The 18,870-nt window shown below is 35.6% G+C and overlaps 2 protein-coding genes across 2 annotated transcripts; one reads left to right on the forward strand and one right to left on the reverse strand.

The window, feature by feature from the left end:
* Positions 1 to 6,270: 6,270 nt before the first annotated feature.
* Positions 6,271 to 11,256, forward strand: LOC125274620. The gene is made up of 6 exons (XM_048200989.1): positions 6,271 to 6,840; positions 7,442 to 7,497; positions 7,799 to 8,110; positions 8,330 to 8,581; positions 8,711 to 8,758; positions 9,545 to 11,256. Coding segments are annotated over exons 1-6 (798 nt in total). The 5' UTR covers positions 6,271 to 6,838; the 3' UTR covers positions 9,673 to 11,256.
* Positions 11,257 to 12,843: 1,587 nt separating this feature from the next.
* LOC125274621 lies at positions 12,844 to 17,370 on the reverse strand. Its single transcript, XM_048200990.1, has 4 exons — positions 17,159 to 17,370; positions 16,726 to 17,070; positions 14,036 to 14,080; positions 12,844 to 13,902 (listed from the first exon to the last, which is right to left on the reverse strand). Exons 1-4 carry the CDS (start codon positions 17,220 to 17,222, stop codon positions 13,727 to 13,729), a joined length of 630 nt encoding a protein of 209 aa, XP_048056947.1. The 5' UTR covers positions 17,223 to 17,370; the 3' UTR covers positions 12,844 to 13,726.
* Positions 17,371 to 18,870: the final 1,500 nt, after the last annotated feature.

Below are 18,870 nucleotides of genomic sequence, written 5' to 3' on the forward strand. Positions count from 1 at the left end.
ACAGGGTGGCGCTAATGCTTCGTGGTTTTCAATCTTGTGCTATAAGAAATATATAAGAACAAATGTTAAATTTAATTCTCTTAATAATTAATTAGACGACGCATCATTGACTTTATATCGTGTTTGAATAGGTTTAGCATCGGTAACGATCAGGTTTTCTGCCAGAAAATGCACATAAATCAAATAATTTCTGTTTTACTGCTGTTTATTTGATCAGATCTCTCAACAACACATTTAACATCTGTTGACATTTTTATTAAATCAAGCTTTATGTGCCACGGAAGAGATTTACATTTATATTTTTTCTTGAAAACAGCTTATATGTGCTCCTCTGTGTAAATATATAATGTCTAAAGATATAAAGATTTACTGTAAATAATATTAAAGCATCTATTTGCTTGATTTGGCTGTAAATAAGGACATTGACACATGCTTTTCTTATTGATAGCTACATATAAAAACATGCATACTTAAACTCTAAGCTTGAATATCGTTTATTGATACTGAATTAATGAATATTACATTAAAGCAGTATTGCTAAATATTAACCACAAATGATTATGATTGTTTAAACTTTTGATAATGAAAGTTAAAATTTTCCACAACTAAAGTAAAAGTGAAATCTGGCCAACAGATTAAGACCCCTGAACAACATTTTTTCTATTTTAATCAGTGGTAGCCTACAGAAAATGAAGATTGTAAAATAAAGCAGACATTAATGCCATTTAGCTGACTTTTGATTAATCAGAGCTGCATGTTTCACTGCGGTCCAGCCTTCCTGATTCCTCCTGCGACGACTGTAGTCAGAATAAACACAAACACAACCAGTCCAACACCACCGAACATTAACACACGCTCCGTCACCGTCACTCCATCTACAGAGATAGGAGAGATACTCAGATTCATACAACCAAACAGTATTAACTCATAACTTTGTACTGGATCTCCAGCTGTAAACATGAAAACTGAATTGATACCTGGGATGGCTTCTTTTGTGAAGTCAACTTCTGATACAAAAAAACCCTGTAAATATATGATCAGATTTAGTTGTTAGTTCCACAGATCCTTAAAATCTGTATATGTGAGAGTGTGTTAAGATGAGCTTATGTTGCCATTTATTAAATAAAAATGGTGCATAATGTATTTCTAGGTGTCTGGGATAAGAAGAAATCAATATGAGAAATGTCAAGCAAGTTGAGCCATATGGTGTAAAAACTAAAAATAATGATGAGCAATAATATAACAATTATTAAAAGCGTCTGCTTTATTTTATTCCACAATCATTGTTTTGGATACAAAATGACCTGTTTATAAGTCAAATTATTTTGGCAAATCACCAACATGTATTACATACACTGCTAGTGTATAGAGTTTGGACACATGGATTTATTGTTTATATGTTTCACATTTTAGAATAATAGTGCATAATGCTGAAATAATACCAGTGGAAGTCTGGAAATGATGATACTAATGAAACCTCGCTTATATTTGAGCTTCTCTGACTAGATTCCAGCTCTGCTCATTCATCAGCCCACTTCATGAGGTTCATCATGGGCTGCTTTATAACACAACTGAAGGAGGAATATGTAGTTTCCACTACTAAAAATTCAGTTTTACAAATTTATTAAAGAAATTCATACTTGAGTATAATTCTCTACAAAGCATTTAAGCAGCCTTTAGCATTGTTTCTCGGAACAGAAATAAAAATCAGTGTGTTCAAAATTTTAATTTTATCTAAGAATTGCATATAAAACCATAAAATACATTTAGCATATAAGAGCACTTTCTCTTCAAATGTTTCGCTCTCACATACAGACTGCTAAACTGTCAAATAACCCATTCTCCCCTTCAACAACAAGTTTGTGAAGACATGATGTGAAAAACTGAAATGTGTTACCGGCACGCTGATCCTCCAGCTGTAGTCTGATGGGTTTGTCGAAGTGCATCTCTGGAGCTTCAGACTTTGTTCCACAGAAATAAAGACCAGAATCTGACTCTGATACTCCAGTAATAACTAGAGAGACTCTGGTGATCAAACTGTCCGCAGTAATGTTCAGACGAGTGTGGTTTTGATTGTATTTGATCAGGAATTTTCTTCCAGTTTGGTCCTTCTCTGCAGAAATCAGCAGAACGAGCTCTTCAGATCTGAGGTGATACCAGGCCACTTCATATCTGTCAATCATGCTGCAGTTCAGAGTGATGATTTCTCCCATCTGAACTTTTAACACGTCTGAAGAGCCTCGTACTGACAAATTTGGAGACACATTGATAAATACAGATCCTTTCAGACTATATTGATAGCTATTTGAGGTTGATATGTTAATTTCATGAATGTTTGAAATAGAATATATTTACCACTGTATGTGATTTGCATAATCCAATAAGAAAATACACTGAAGAAAACGCATCTGTCCATTTTGTCTGCATTTGAAACGATGCTGATCAAACTACAGGTTTCAGCTCAATGCAGAGAGACTAAAACCACAAAGTGTTTCCACTTCCGTCCCAGAGAATTATTAAGCATTAAATAATAGCCTCTTATCAGATAAAGCGTTACATCAACAAATAAAAAACCTCTAAATCCTCATGATCACCAAATGCATTTTTTAAATTTCATTTCAATTCAGTTTTCACTGGATGTGGTCTTTATCTTGCATGCATAGATTTGTGAGTCCATACATGATAATTGAATGAACAACTTCTGTGACATGAGGTTAATTGATCATTTTGACCATATTACATTAAGTTATTTACAAATCAAAAAAAGTGTTTTCCTGGTTAATGAGTGAAAAAGGTGTTGACAGCTAATCAGTCTTAGATTGACACATGTAATGTTTAAGTGGTTGCCGAACTGTTTGATAATTACATGTTTTTAAAATGTATTTCAATGCTTGGCCAATATAGGATTGTATTAGTGCACATGTGTTTTCTGCTGTTTTTTAAGACTGAATGAGGAGGAGATTTTAACACACATTTTAGTCTGGGAGCCTTGTCTGTGAAACCGAGGGCAAACCTGAAACCATCTGAAAAAACCTCTGAAAGTGTGAGGGCATCATTACATATATATATATATACTTATGTTTGAGGTTTAGCTTTGGTAATAACCAGGTTTCCTGCCAGAACATGCACAGACACATCATGTCTTTAGTTTTACTGCTGTTTATTAGATCAGAACTCTCAACAGCACTTTTAAAATGAAAGACATTTTTATTTAATCAAACTCAGCTTATGCACATATTACTTCGCCTCTAGATAAATATATAATGTGTAAAGATAGACAGACACTGTGCACATTTCAAGCACGAGTCCTGCTGGTCTAATGATATTCAAGCATATGTTTGCTGCTCTTTTTGAGCTCATACATGTAAAAACTGCATTTGCATAAAACTTATATATTGAATTAATAACTGTTGCATTAAAGACAGTGACAACAAATACTTTGCTATTTAACTGAATATTATCGACAAGCACAAATGAACTGCACAAACCTGAATTCAAATGAATGAATGTTTAAGTTTCTCTGGTGCTGAAAAAGGCGACATTTGCCAAAACATTTAAGTTTCTGAGATGACAAAGTGTCTAAGCCACATTTTTTTTACTTTAATCAGTAATAACCTGCAGCAATACTTATTTAATTGGCAGTATGAAGTTCAGAGATTTACTGAGATAACTTTACTGTTAAACAAAGCCCACAAATGTGTCATTTAGCTGATTTCTTGATTAATCAGAGATGCACGCCAGAATTTCTGCAAGCCGCGATGATGATGATTACACCTGAAATGAGTATTGTCAGGAAAAACACGACGGCAGCCAGTCCAACACTAGCCAACATCAATAACCTCTCTTTTGTAGGCGCCTCATCTACAGGGAGACAGAAGAGTTATTAATATTTGTACAACCAGACAGTACTAAACGATAACTAACTATTGCTAGATCTCCACAGCAGAGCAGTTACAACATGAACAATGAATTAAAGAGCCAAGATAACAACCAGCATGTTACCTGTGTTATCAGCTTCTTCTTTTGGCCGTTCTTTTATATAAAGACCTGTAAATATATATGTCACTAATTACAAACACAGAAAGCCATCAAAATGATATAAACACTATAAGAGAGTGAGGTGAGATGAGCTTTTGAGTTATCAGAAATATGACTTCTCAAACTAAATTTTATTAGCCTCAAGTCGTGTGTTATTTGAGTAATCTGGGGTAAATTGGCAAACCACTGACATGTATTACGGTAAAAGTTTGGACGTTTTTGTCTACAAAGCCCATTTCAGCCTTTTAAAATTTTAACATTTGATTTGCAGCCTACTTGTCATTTGAAAATTTACTCTGCTATGCATGAAAAAAATTCCATGTAAACATATAAGCATATAAAATGTATTTAGCATATAAGAGCACTTCTTCCACCTCAATCACAAACAGGTAAATCCATGTATCCCAAAATTGACTCATCTTATCCATTTCACTCTATATTGACAAGTTTATGAAGACATGATGTGAAAAACAGGAATGTGTTACCCTCAATCTCCAGTCTGATGGGTTTGTCGAAGTGCATCTCTGGAGCATCAGATTTTATTCCACAGAAATAAAGACCAGAATCTGACTCTGATACTCCTGAAATAGTTAGAGAGACTCTGGTGATCCAAGTTTCTGCTGTGATTTTCAGACGAGTTTTGTCTTGATTGTAGGTGATCAGAAGTTTTCTTCCAGTTTTGTCCTTCTTTCCAGAAATCAGCAGAACGAGCTCTTCAGATCTGAGATGATACCAGGCCATTTCATATCTGTTTCTCATGTTGCAGTTCAGAGTGATGATTTCTCCAATCTGAACTTTTAACAGATCTGAAGATCCTCGTACTGATGCATCTGGAGACACATTGATAAACAATGAAGACATCTAAGCATGTTAATAATAATAGCTATTGCATTTGAGGTTGATATGTTAATTTCATGAATGTTTGAAATGGAATATATTTACCACTAGAAGTGATTTGCACAATCCAATAAGAAAATACACAGAAGAGGAAAATGACTTTGTCCATTGTGTCTGTCACTCGTAAAGGTGTTGATCAAACTATAGGTTACAGCATGATGAGAATCTAAAACCACAAAGTGTTTCCACTTCCTTCCCAGAGCAATGTAAAGCACTGAATAATAATCTCTATATTAGATCAAGTGTTGCATCCCCATTTTAATTTTTGGCATCAAAACATTATAATGTAGATGCGAGTGTATTTGTCATTATTCTTCGTTGTGCATTTAATAATTCAACCAGCCTGTTACAAACAGTCTGAGCAGCAGATTTCAGATTGTGTCTGAATCTGTGATTCACTAAGAGGCAGTTTAGTGTGTAAGTAAATGCAGCAGTCACTGAAGTGCCCTTGATAGCCACCAGAGGGCACTCCTCCCAGACTATTGCCACTCTGTCATGTACTACATTACCCATAATCCTTTGCTTGGACTCGTTAACGCTCATTGTATTCAGCTCTTACCATTACCATTGTTTTTAATGTCTGTGGATTACAACATTAAACTTGCGTTTGTATCTCCAACCCAGTCTTGGTGTAGTTTGTAACAGCAGCAAGATGTAAACTACTCAAACATCCTCTTCATATTTCATCTTAATATTATAAATAAAACATTTTATACTGATAGTAAATAGTAAAAATATTTAATTCATACAAAAATACCAACAAAACAATACCAACAAAATATTTAAGTGGTTCAATTCTCTATTTTTTCACAATATTCTCTCAAAGCAGATTTACAAAGAATAGTGCAGATCGGCTTTGAAAACAGAAGGACTTTAGGAGAAACCAAGTCACTTTCTTGCAATATTAAATGTAAATATTATTTAAACTAGGGCTGTCAAACGTAAGTTCATTTCTGCTATTAGTTTTTTTTTTGATGAACACATTAAAATTAATGATATAATCTCTTCTAGAGCATGCAGATGCGAGAGCGCATCAGCTTTCACTTTCTTAGTACCTGGACGATAAATGGAGAAATTCAATTGGGTAAGAAGTTCAAACACACTTGCAAAGTTATCTTCCTGCTAAAAACTATGTATTTTTAAAATATTTTATTTACCTCAATAGGACACATGTGAGTTGTTAGCCAATTAAAACCTGTCTTTCTCTTTCTCTTTACAGTTTTTCAGGTAAGTCACTGTTGATCTACTTGGGTATATCCATTACTAATGATGATAAAGTCAGATTGAACTTTGACCCATTTGTTCAATTCATGGCTGCTGAGAGATTTATCTCTGAAACTACAGAAACTGGCACATGGAAACCAGAACATAACAAAAAGCAAAATAAAAGTTTAAAGTTTGCTCTGGAAAGGAAGTGGAAAGACTTTGTGGTGCATGATCTAATGATAAATTTTAAAAATTGTCTATACACAGAAAAAGAGTGGAGAAGTGACATTTCTGCTGTGTTGTGTTGTCACATCAGTCATGTGACCCCTTATGCCGATCACATTGTCATCATGCTGTCGTGGCAACAGGCATTCTGTCAAAACAAATGTCAGGTTAAGGATAATTTTTTAATTTTTTTTTTATTCATATGCAAATAATTAAACAGTTCACAAACTGATGTCAGTCAATGAACACCATGCAATATTATGTTAAACTACAGCTGAATCTGCTTTGAAAGAATATCTAATAGAACAATAATGACCAATAATTTACTCATCGTTAGAGGGAGGCACCAAATTAGCAGTGCCTGGAAACTCACCTGTGTGCCGTTCTTTTAGTTTTGTTTTTACTGAAAGAGAAACTCTCACTAAACAAGCTGTGATTTAGATGCCCAGAACAGTCCTGCAAAATATTTACCATGTAAGTTTTCATGTTTTTTTAAACATTTATATAAATTATTTTATATATATATAAGCTATATAAATCCAGCCTGTGTTATTATATCAATTGTTGTGTTCTGTTTCTGGGAAACCAATCTGCTAGTGATAATAAGGAAATTAATCAACATTTTAATTCAGAATGTATTCATTACTGTGATATGACAAAATGATTATTATGATGATGGTTTTAATTAGCGAGGTTATTAAGATAATTATTAAATTGTTGGTGAATATCTAAAACCTGTTGTTTGTGAATTGGGAGTTTTGGTTTGAGTGATTTTGACTATTACACAAGAATCATTTACAGTCTCTGGACAAACGGTACAAACCTTATTTAAGGTACAAACCTTTACCTTATTTACCCCCTATTACTTTTTTAACCCCAGTGACAGCTTTTTTCTGAGAATTATAGTCTGATGTTTCATATTGGGCATTTTTATCATGTAAGATTCACAGACAAAATGAAAGTGAAAGATTTATTATTATTATTATTTTTTTTTATCTCAGGAAAGCATTTTATCCCTGTATGAATGTCTTTGTGAAGTATTTGTGACATCAGAGCTCTTCTGTTTTCTCATCAGGTTCAAACACTTGAATCTTCTGCTGCTGCTGTTGTTGTACATTTTCAATTACAGTGGTCAGTATACAGTCATTTTTGTTAATAAATTGTAACAATTTTCAATTTTCATTGTTAGATTTCTTTTAGTTGATTGTTTCTCTGCTGAGTTCAATTATTTGTTCAGGAATTCAGCGCAACTGCACAGACACATCTGATACAGCTTTATACTAAAGTCATCAACATTTGAAAAATTAAAATGTGGCACAGCTAATATTGTTGTCTCATTAATAACTCTATGAGAACAGAGAGAAATCCCACATTTATTTTTTTTAGTATTTATATTTTTATTGAATGAATATTATAATGTCTATGTTTGCAGAAACCACCACTAGATCTGTGAAAGGAAAGAAGGGAGGCAACGTCACCCTGTCATGTGACTTTAAGGCCAAAGACATTTATTATATTCATTTAAGCAGGAGGAAAAGCATCCTTTCTTGTCAGAATGAAGAATGTGAAAGTGAAAGTGAAAGTGAGAGTCAAAATGGTCGAGTGTTTAAAGAAGGATCATGTGACGTCATCATCAAGGATCTGAGACTGAGTGACGCTGGGAAATACATTCTGAGAATCTATTACACTAGCTATCAGACAGAGCTGAAGCGACAAATCAGGACGTACCGACTTCATTTTCAGGGTAAAGTCAAAACTGATCAAACCATCAGAGTGTGCCGTTTCCTCTAATAATTGTGTTGATATTGAGACACTGAAATTGACAGATTAGTCGTCTCAAATTTAGGCTTTACAATGGAAGATTTTCAAATGATTATATTTGGTCCTCCAGTCCTGAATATGTGCTTATAGCCTTGATTGATGGACACTATTATAATAATGATTAATATCTGTTTCTCCTCAGATTTTATTTCTGTGAAGAAAGGAGAGGAGCTGAAGATGGATGTTCTGTTGATGAATGCTTATAAAGTAGTGCACTGGAGCAGAAGAAGCACAGGGCGGAAAGAGGATTGGAATAGAGGTCACGGGGTCAGGAGTGATCGAATGACCATAAGAGATGGAAACCTGACCATTAGTAATTTTACATCCACTGACGCTGGAACATATGAGGTTCTGGACTCTGAAGGAGAAATCTTGATCATGGTCACAGTCACAGGTGAGAGAAGATCAGTGGATGTTCAGAAATATTATTTTAAAGCATTTAAACAAGTGCAAGTGTTACATCATGATTTGAACATCAGATTGATGCTAAACTGAATTACTAACCTTTCAATATCATCTACAGAATCAAAGGACAAAATGAACTACATAAATTATGACACACAACAACATAGTAAGTAAAACAAGAGGCATTGAGAGCTTTACACAATTTTTAAACATTCAGTTTAAAAATTCAGAGGCGTAATTTGCGTGTTGAACATGCCCCCATCACTTTTCATCTCGCCGCACGGATGTATCTGATACAAAATAAACATCTCTAGTTGATTAGCAATTTGTTCGTTTGCGCTGGAATGTGTTGTTTTTGAAATCACGTCGAGTGCTCGTTGTCGCTGTTATCATGACGCTCGTGCACACTGCGCAGTCTTCACGAGGACAAGCACTTCAATCTAGGCTATTGCTTAACGCTGTTGTGGAAACTCTATGCGTTTTATGAAATCACAAAACAAAATGCACACAAACATGTCCCTGCTCTTGATATACAATCACTGATGAACATCTTTGGTTTTAATGAGGAAAAATAAAATAAACAATATGAGGGGGGATTAGAACCCAGAACCTCTCGCACGCTTGACAAAAATTCTACCACTAGACCGTATGCGTTTTTAAAGCAGATCTATGTATTTATTCACTAATGTAAATACTCTCGAGACTAACAATATATTGTATTATAATAGATGTAAGGATGAAACTATCACATTAAACACAAGTTAAATGTCAATACATTTTCATTATTGTACATTTTTGATATGCAATCCCCCCCCAACCCACACACACAAACACACACACACACACACACACACACACACACACTACTGTCCCACCTACTTTTTAAAGCAATGTTACTGTAAAAATGTAATAAATTAAATTAAATTAATTAATTAATGCGCTCTCTTCCCAGCTCCCCCCATTCCATCTGAAGCATATTGGATTGTCCCAGTTGAACTGTCAGTATTTTTGCTGATTCTGGTTGCTTTAAAAAGAAAAAGGATGCACAGATGTCCAGGTGCACAAATGCACATTTGCTGAGGAGTATGCAAGATCAGTGTTGTGGCCCCCGCCACAGAAAATAAAATAATAATTAAAATAATTATAATACATTAAAAATAAATAACTAAATAAATAGGTAGGTAGGTAGGTAGGTAGGTATTGTTTTCATTGTTTTGACCCATGTATTGTATTCTAATAAATAAGCCACCAAAGTTATAATTTCAGCATTCTCGATTCCAATCGAGGGCCTCGAGGGCCCAAACAGGGCCTAGTTTGTGCAAATAGGTGCACTTCTCCTTCTCAGGTAACAATGTTATATGTTGCATAACCTTTATTGAAACAAGGGTCAAAGCCTTTTTTCTTGGTTCTATTAGAAGTTGAAGTGTCTGCTAGTGTCAGTATATGTGTCAAAAAATACATGACCAGTCCGTTAAACTGTTGCACATTTATTTTCACAAACACAAAAATGCAAAAACAGGAAAAAAATACTTCATTCATTTAGCCAATACTTACAAACAGTGCTCAAGTATGGATCCAACTCCTTTGAAAACGTACATGTGTTAAATCTGTACAATATTTTGCTTAGATTCTGGTTTAGACAATTTTCGTCAATTCAACATTTTTGACAGACAGATGGTAAAGTAACTGTTTCTCTCTCTCCTTCTACCTCTTTTGAATCATTTTAGCTAAATCAGTCAATAAAGCTATACTTGTCTGAACATATGAGGAGGAGTGGCTTTAAAGCAAACAAGTAAAATATACAAAGAAAACTTTAAGTAAACTTTGTAATTTTTTTAAATTTTTTTAATTAATACAGCACTTGCAGCAAACAGAAATAGGTTGAGAATAATAATAATAGTACAAATTGAAAGCATATTGAAATTGGCCTTTACAACATTGCCTCCCCCACTTGATATAATGACTTGATATAATGAAATACATTTTTGAGCTAATTTTAAAAAACTTGAACAAAAGATATAATAAAATGTTTCTTTTCACCGTTTTTTTTTAACAAATAAGCTTCAAAGAATGATTTTGGCACAATGACTCCACACAGAAGGGGGCGCTGATGTGCCACTGCATATACTGCATTCTCCATTTTTTACACCCCTGATTAAAAACAATATATAATTGAGAAAAAAAAAAAAACACAATAATTTTTTTTAAAGGAACTAGCTGCTTAATGAATGTCTTAACCACTTTTGATACTGTCATATTTTTAGTTTTTTATGTAATGTATTTTGAAATGGAATTTTGGTAATATTGTATTTTTGTTACTTTTTTGTGTTATTTAACTTAAAAAAATGTTTTAGAAGCAGTACAATGTTTGGTGGACTTTATAGTCTTATTGTCCATTAAATGAATTTCTTATGCATTTAGGATAAAACAACATCTATCCTTTTTATCTTCTATCATTTTCATTACCTCACTGTGACTGTGAAGCTTCAGATATGTGTGAATGTGAGCAGTCATGTCTTGTGAGGTCAGATATTGTGTTTTTTGTACTGTTTGTGACTGCATTGAATGAATAATGCAAATTAAGCACTATAGCATTTGTGTAAGTTGAAATTAATTTAATATTTTCTATACAGTGTACAGTTGTTCATTCTATTGTCTGTATATTTAAATTTGTAACTTAATAAATAACTTTTCCTGCTTTAAAAGTTTTGAGAATCTTTCCTCTAATCATAGATGGTGTTGAAAGCGAAAAAGTGCAGCATAAGCTTCCTGTTGTCTCAGTTATGTTTAGTTTTCACTGACTGTAACGGACGGCTAACTTACAAGGGAGAGTTTTCTAGCCTTCATCGATCCATTTGTATCAAGGTTCCTTAAGGGACTTTTACTTTGGTAAGCGACTTGATGCGCGACCTATGTGCGTGACATTTGGACTGTATAAAGTGGGGCCCATTTCCGCCAGGTGTATGTGTGTGTGTAAGCTGATTGAAGGACGCAGCTTGCCGTTTCTCTCCTATTGTATTTTTGTGCATCCCACTAGAGGGTTATAAGCTCTTACGGTGTCTACATGAGTGTCACGAATAAAACGCTAATGGAAACATCAGTTTAAGGAGTATCTGACCATCATTCCAGTGGGGTAGCAACACTGACTTTTAGTTATCATGGACTTCTTAGTTTGTTTTCATTTGTCACTGCTGCTATTTTTGGCGGGTCAGTGGCGACTCACTCACCACATGCCCCAGGAAGGTCGTCTCTCTTCATAATAGGTGACATTTTTTTTGATTGAGTCATAACCCAGCTTGACAGATAGCAGCGAAGACCACTTGGAGGTGTTGCAGTGCTGCTGCAAAGTCTGGTGCATGCACCAACAGATCGTCCAGATACACCACGCAACAGTGGCAAAAGATGTCCCAGGTCCTGCTCCATCAACCAGGAGAAGGTGGCTGGAGCATTACAGAGGCCAAACGGCATTACCCAGAACTGCCATAGCCCCTGGCTGATGGTGAAGGAGGTCTTTGGTTTAGATTCCACCTGCCAGTACCCACTCTGGTGGTCAAGGGAGCTGAACCAGCTCGACCCTGCAATATAGTCCAGGGTGACATCGATTTGCGGTAGCGGGTATGAGTCTTTTCAAAGACTCATATTTAAAAAAATGTTTAAATATGTCATTTTGGTTAGTTTTAAGGGATGCAATTATTTACTACAGGGGAACTTTACACTTTCTTTGCCACAACCAAGAATTATATAGCAGATGTGTAGTGGAGGCCAGCTAGTAGTCGCTGTGCAAGTAAACCTTACTCCTCTGATCTCAAGAGATGCTCTAGCAACTGATGTTACAGTAGCCTTTAGCCTCCTTGATAGAGCGTCTGACTCCCACACTGGAGACCCAGGACCTGGGTGAGGGGTTACAGGTGTAATACACACAAATGTTTCAACTATGCAACAAGATAAACAGCTTTCTGTTGCGTCTTTGTCAGGGGCAGAGTTGGGCCTATTTTCAGGTCTGGATATTAACACCGAGACCAGCCCCCACAAGACGGCTTTATTTACATATGTTTAGGCTCAGTAATAGGCTATACAGAACAAATAACATGCTGAACTTGTTAAGCAAACATTCTACAATCAAACATATTAATAGGCACCGCTGAAAAACAATGCAATGAAAAAGTCAAATAAATTAAATGAATATGAGACAGCAGTATGGATTAGATTCATTTATTTAAAACATGATTTGAAGTCTTACTAATGTTTCCATTCCATTAATGTGTGTATACGCACGCACACGCGCACACATACACACACACACACACACACACACGCTAAGGCTAATTTGTCCATTTGCATTTTAGTTTAGTCATATTGATATCATCCTCACCTCTTTGTGGTTTCACATAATGCAGTCAGTCAGGAAATCATTATTCTGCATCGCATGACAATGATGTGAAAACTTTTTGTTCTTAAGAGTAAGGACAGCTCTAACACCTCTGAATTTATACATGAAGTGGTTTAGCTTTGGTAATGTTCATGTTTTCTTACAGAAAATGCAATAAACAATTTCTGTTTTACTGCTGTTTATTTGATCAGATCTCTCAACAACACATTTATCACCGAAGACATCTATGACATTTTTATTAAACCAAGCTTCATGTGGCACAGAAGAGATTTACATTTATATATCTTCTTACAAACATCGTATATGTACATATTAATTCTTGTTGATAAATATATAATGTCTAAAGATATAGCCAGACATGAGTCCAGCTGGTCTAATGATATTAAAGCATGTTTTCATTAAGAAGAATCTGTTTGCTGTTCTTTTTCAAAAAACTTTAGTAGCTCTAAGCATTCACATTGTTAATTAATACTGAATTAATAAACAGTTCATTAAAGACAGCTGAAGAACTTTGATATTTAACTAAATATTGACTGAACCACACAAACCTGAATAATCACTATGACTGTTTAAGATTCACTGGTGCTGAAAAAGACATTTACCACAACATCTCAGCTTCTCTGAAGTGAAAGTAAGATCAGACCAAAGGAAAAGCATCTGAGCCACAGTTGTCTATTTGTGTTTCCCTACAGCAATGCTGATTTGCAGAGCAAGGTTCAGATTGCCAAATAAAGCATGAATGTGTCATTTAGCTGATTTGTAACTCATCCGAGATGCACGTTTCGCTTCTTTCCATCCTTTCTGCCGTCCTCGCTGGTAAATGATTCCTCCTGCAAAAACTGTAGCCAGAAAAAACACAAACACAGCCAGTCCAACACCACCGAACATCAACACACGCTCCGTCACCGTCACTCCATCATCTACAGAGACAGAAGAGATATTCAGATGTGTTCAACCAGACAGTGTTAGAATTAGTGCTGGATCTCCTCAGCAGAGCAGTTAGAGCAATTAGAAAAAACATTTAAACAAACAAGATAACAAGCAACATGTTACCTGTGATTTCATCTTCTGCTTTCGTCTCTTCTTTTACAAAAAGACCTGTGAATATAATCAGTTTATGAACACACATAAAAACCTGCTTCTGTCATTTTTAAGTTGTTTTTAAGACCACTCCTCAAATTACCCTTAAAATCTGGGGTTGAGTAATGTCCAGTGTTAAGTTTATATATCTATTCGTGTTCTGCTCTCAATCTCAAATCACTACAACAACAATTCAGATTTTGTCTTGAGTAGCTCATCTTAAAGGGATCCCCAGGTGTTAAGACTAGTATGACTTAATATAACATAAATGATGTCTCTTACTGAAATATGTATTAGAAAACCCACGAAAGATTTACGTTATTTTAAAAATCCATTACATATTTGGACAATAGGGGTGCAATTTTGTTTAGCTGCATAATGCGTTCTGTCAGTGATGTCAAATGGTTGCACTCAGTGAGCGACTGACACTGTCCTATTGCTATTTTTACCGCAACACAACCCTGAATATAATATATGATGCCACATTGTGCAGCTTTTGGTTGTAATTTTCAGTGGATTGCCAGGTAGCAATAAGAGGCCGGAAAAGTTAAATGTACATATAAGGAACAGCTGGAGGACCAATTTGCAACTTATTAGGTCAATTGGCAACATGATTGGGTATAAAAAGAGCCTCTCAGAGTGGCAGTGTCTCTCAGAAGTCAAGATGGGCAGAGGATCACCAATTCCCCCAATGCTGCGGCCAAAAATAGTGGAGCAATATCAGAAAGGAGTTTCTCAGAGAAAAATAAATGCAAAGAGTTTGAAGTTATCATCATCTACAGTGCATAATATCATCCAAAGATTCAGAGAATCTGGAACAATCTCTGTGCGTAAGGGTCAAGGCCGGAAAACCATACTGGATGCCCGTGATCTTCGGGCCCTTAGACGGCACTGCATCACATACAGGAATGCTACTGTAATGGAAATCACAACATGGGCTCAGGAATACTTCCAGAAAACACAATCCACCGTGCCATTCGCCGTTGCCGGCTAAAACTCTATAGGTAAAAAATGAAGCCATATTTAAACATGATCCAAAAGCACAGGCATTTTCTCTGGGCCAAGGCTCATTTCAAATGGACTGTGGCAAAGTGGAAAACTGTTCTGTGGTCAGACGAATCAAAATTTGAAGTTCTTTTTGGAAAACTGGGACGCCATGTCATCCGGACTAAAGAGGACAAGGACAACCCAAGTTGTTATCAGCGCTCAGTTCAGAAGCCTGCATCTCTGATGGTATGGGGTTGCATGAGTGCGTGTGGCATGGGCAGCTTACACATCTGGAAAGGCACCATCAATGCTGAAAGGTATATCCAAGTTCTAGAACAACATATGCTCCCATAGGATCCGGGTACTGAAATGGCCAGCCTGCAGTCCAGATCTTTCACCCATAGAAAACATGTGGCGCATCATAAAGAGGAAGATGCGACAGAGAAGACCTAAGACAGTTGAGCAACTAGAAGCCTGTATTAGACAAGAATGGGACAACATTCCTATTCCTAAACTTGAGCAACTTGTCTCCTCAGTCCCCAGACGTTTGCAGACTGATATAAAAAGAAGAGGGGATGCCACACAGTGGTAAACATGGCCTTGACCCAACTTTTTTGAGATGTGTTGATGCCATGAAATTTAAAATTAACTTATTTTTCCCTCAAAATGATACATTTTCTCAGTTTAAACATTTGATATGTCATCTATGTTGTATTCTGAATAAAATATTGAAATCTGAAACTTCCACATCATTGCATTCTGTTTTTATTCACAATTTGTACAGTGTCCCAACTTTTTTGGAATTGGGTTTGTAAGTCTTCACTGCTTTACTAGCAATAAGATTAGAAAAGAATGGGAAGTTGTGAAGAAAGTGGACGAATAAAACTTCCTAAATAAAATTTCCTTTGGTGCAACTGTAATCTAGTAACGCATACAAGTCTTAATATCTGTGGGGTTCCTTTTAAAGCACTTTTCAATTTGAGCCAGAGCACAAAATGAGTGAGGATAAAAACATAGAAATGGCTATTCGAGCTACTGTTGTATGATTGACGTGTTAAAATCGTCTGATCACCTGCATGTATACACACAAATAAAAATGCTGAGAAGATGCTGCTGTTTTATGCGATCACAGATATCTTGTGCATCACGGCACACAATTTAGTTAAAGCATGCGCTTATATCCATCGGCAGCTGTACGCTCTTTCAGCTGTGGTCTACTAAAAGCCTCAAAGTCATCAGGGCTAATGTGAGGAGAACAAAGATGCGGATCTTTAAGAAGTTTTATTCATACAGATTCTTTACAACTTCCCATTATTTTCTCTTCTTATCGCTAGTAAAGCAGTGAAGACTTACATCACTTCTCTTGTGGCTCATCGACTGAAAATCGACCAAAAGCTGCACAATGTGGCATCGTATATTCAGGGTTGTGTTGTGGTAAAAATAGCTGCAGGACATTGTCAGTCGCTCACTGAGTGCAACCATCTGACTTCATCGACAAAAAAAATGCTGTCCCCTATTGTCCAAATATGTCATGGATTTTTTGAATAACGTAAATCTTTCATTAGTTTTCTAATACATATTTCAGTAAGAGACATCATTTATGTGATATTAAGCCATACAAGCCTTAATACCTCGGGTTCCCTTTAAGATGTGATGAGAAAACTGAAATGTGTTACCCTCAATCTCCAGTCTGATGGGTTTGTCGAAGTGCATCTCTGGAGCGTCATATTTTATTCCACAGAAATAAAGACCAGAATCTGACTCTGATACTCCTGAAATAGTTAGATTGACTCCGGTGACCCAACTGTCCGCAGTGATTTTCAGATGAGTTTTGTTCTGATTGTAGTTGATCAGAAGTTTTTTCCCGGCTTTGTCCTTCTCTGCAGAAATCAGTAGAACGAGCTCTTCAGATCTGAGATGATACCAGGCCACTTCATATCTGTTTCTCATGCTGCAGTTCAGAGTGATGTCTTTTCCAATCTGAACTCTGAACACATATGAAGATCCTCGTACTGATGCATCTGGAGATATATTGATAAACACAGACCCTTTTAGACTATGTTGATACCTATTTGAGGCTGATGAATGTTTGAAAAAGAATATATTTACCACTGAATGTGATTTGCATAATCCAATAAAAAAACATACAGAAGAAGAAAATGACTTTGTCCATTGCAGCTGTCGCTCAAAAAGGTGTCGATCAAACTATAGCTTTAACGAGATGCAGGGGCTCTAAAACCACAGTTTCCCTTTCCGTACCAGAGAAATATAAAGCATTGAATAATAGTGTGTTAAGGGTTGCATCCTCACATTTTTTTTTTTAAATATCAACTTTTCCCTTAATAATAAGCATAATTAATGCTATTGTTGTTTTCATTGATGTGCAACCTGTACACATATTTTAACATAACAAAAATGTGATATATGTAGTTTACTTTTGCTTGCAAAGACCCTTGGTGGGCAAAACTTGGCTATAAGCATGTGTAGATTTGATCATAAATAACCCAGGTTTCATTCAAGTTAAGCTCTATTGGGTGGTGCTTTTTATTAATTTGCCAATTTTGGAGCATCTATTTACACTAAGTGCAATTAGCGTCCCTCGTTGGGAAATGTTATTTACATTAGCTCCACCCACCAATGTCTGGTTGGTCCACTCAAGTTTTAAAAAAGACACATGGAATTCAACATCGAGTCTGGAAATGGCAAAAACTGCAAAAGTTTTGCAGAGAAAATTAAAAATATCTGACTTCCTGTTGGTTTTCGGATTTTGTACCAGAAGACTTTTTTGTAGGTATTGGGCTGTTACACGTGTCAACCGAATTTCATACCTGTACGTGAAACGTAGCGAGTGGGGCACTTTGTTGAAAATTTGTAGGTGGCGCTAACGAGCCATTTTGTCACACCTGATTCTGAAACTCAAAAATGTTCACCACTTCTGACACGTGTGCAAAGTTTCATGAGCTTTCAAGCACGTTTAGGCCCTCAAAAATTCAAGTGTTTATTGGGTAGGGTTAGAGGAAGGTGTAGGGACGTTTTTATTTTCCCAATAAGGCAGAATTTTAATAAATATAATCATTTACACTCTATGATATTATTGCATCCTGTTAATGTACAAAAATACTGAGGTGCAAATAGTATCTGCCGATATAAAGTAGATAGCATCTAATTATTTAGTCTTATTGCAAAGAACTGATACTTTTACATGGTAAATAGAATCTATCGCTATTTTCACTTAGTTTTCATAGCCACTGCCTAATAATTGTGACCATATTACATAGAAAGTTCTTTACAAAAATGTACAAACACAAATGATGTCTCTTCTTGGTTTACATGAACTGCATTACAGTGTGTGGGTTTCTGAAACTTAAGGAGGAAGTCCATTTTCATGCATCTCACGCTGCAATACTGAAAACTTGAACAGTGATGAATGGAAACACACTCAAAACTCTTAAAGCATGTATTTGTTTATTAAGTTATACAATTTAAATATACAAACAGCATTGAACATAATTGTTCTGTATATACTCTATAAAAAATATACTTTATAAAGTGACCACATCAACAGTTAATTTTCCCTGAGAAAAGAAATGTTAAGCATGAGTGGAAAACAACTGAAAGAAAACAAAAAGACCACAAACTTAAAATTATCACAACAATACTCAAGCATGATGGATCGCATCACTGAATACTGAAATGATGAAGACATGTTTAACTCACATTTATACTTTTAAAGGGATAACAACATCTCACAGATGCCATACAGCTTAATTTGCAATATTTCTTCAGTGCAGTCACAAACAGTATAAAAAACACCTGCTGAC

Source organism: Megalobrama amblycephala, linkage group LG9, assembly GCF_018812025.1.
Source record: "Megalobrama amblycephala isolate DHTTF-2021 linkage group LG9, ASM1881202v1, whole genome shotgun sequence".
NCBI classification, from domain to species: Eukaryota; Metazoa; Chordata; class Actinopteri; order Cypriniformes; family Xenocyprididae; genus Megalobrama; species Megalobrama amblycephala.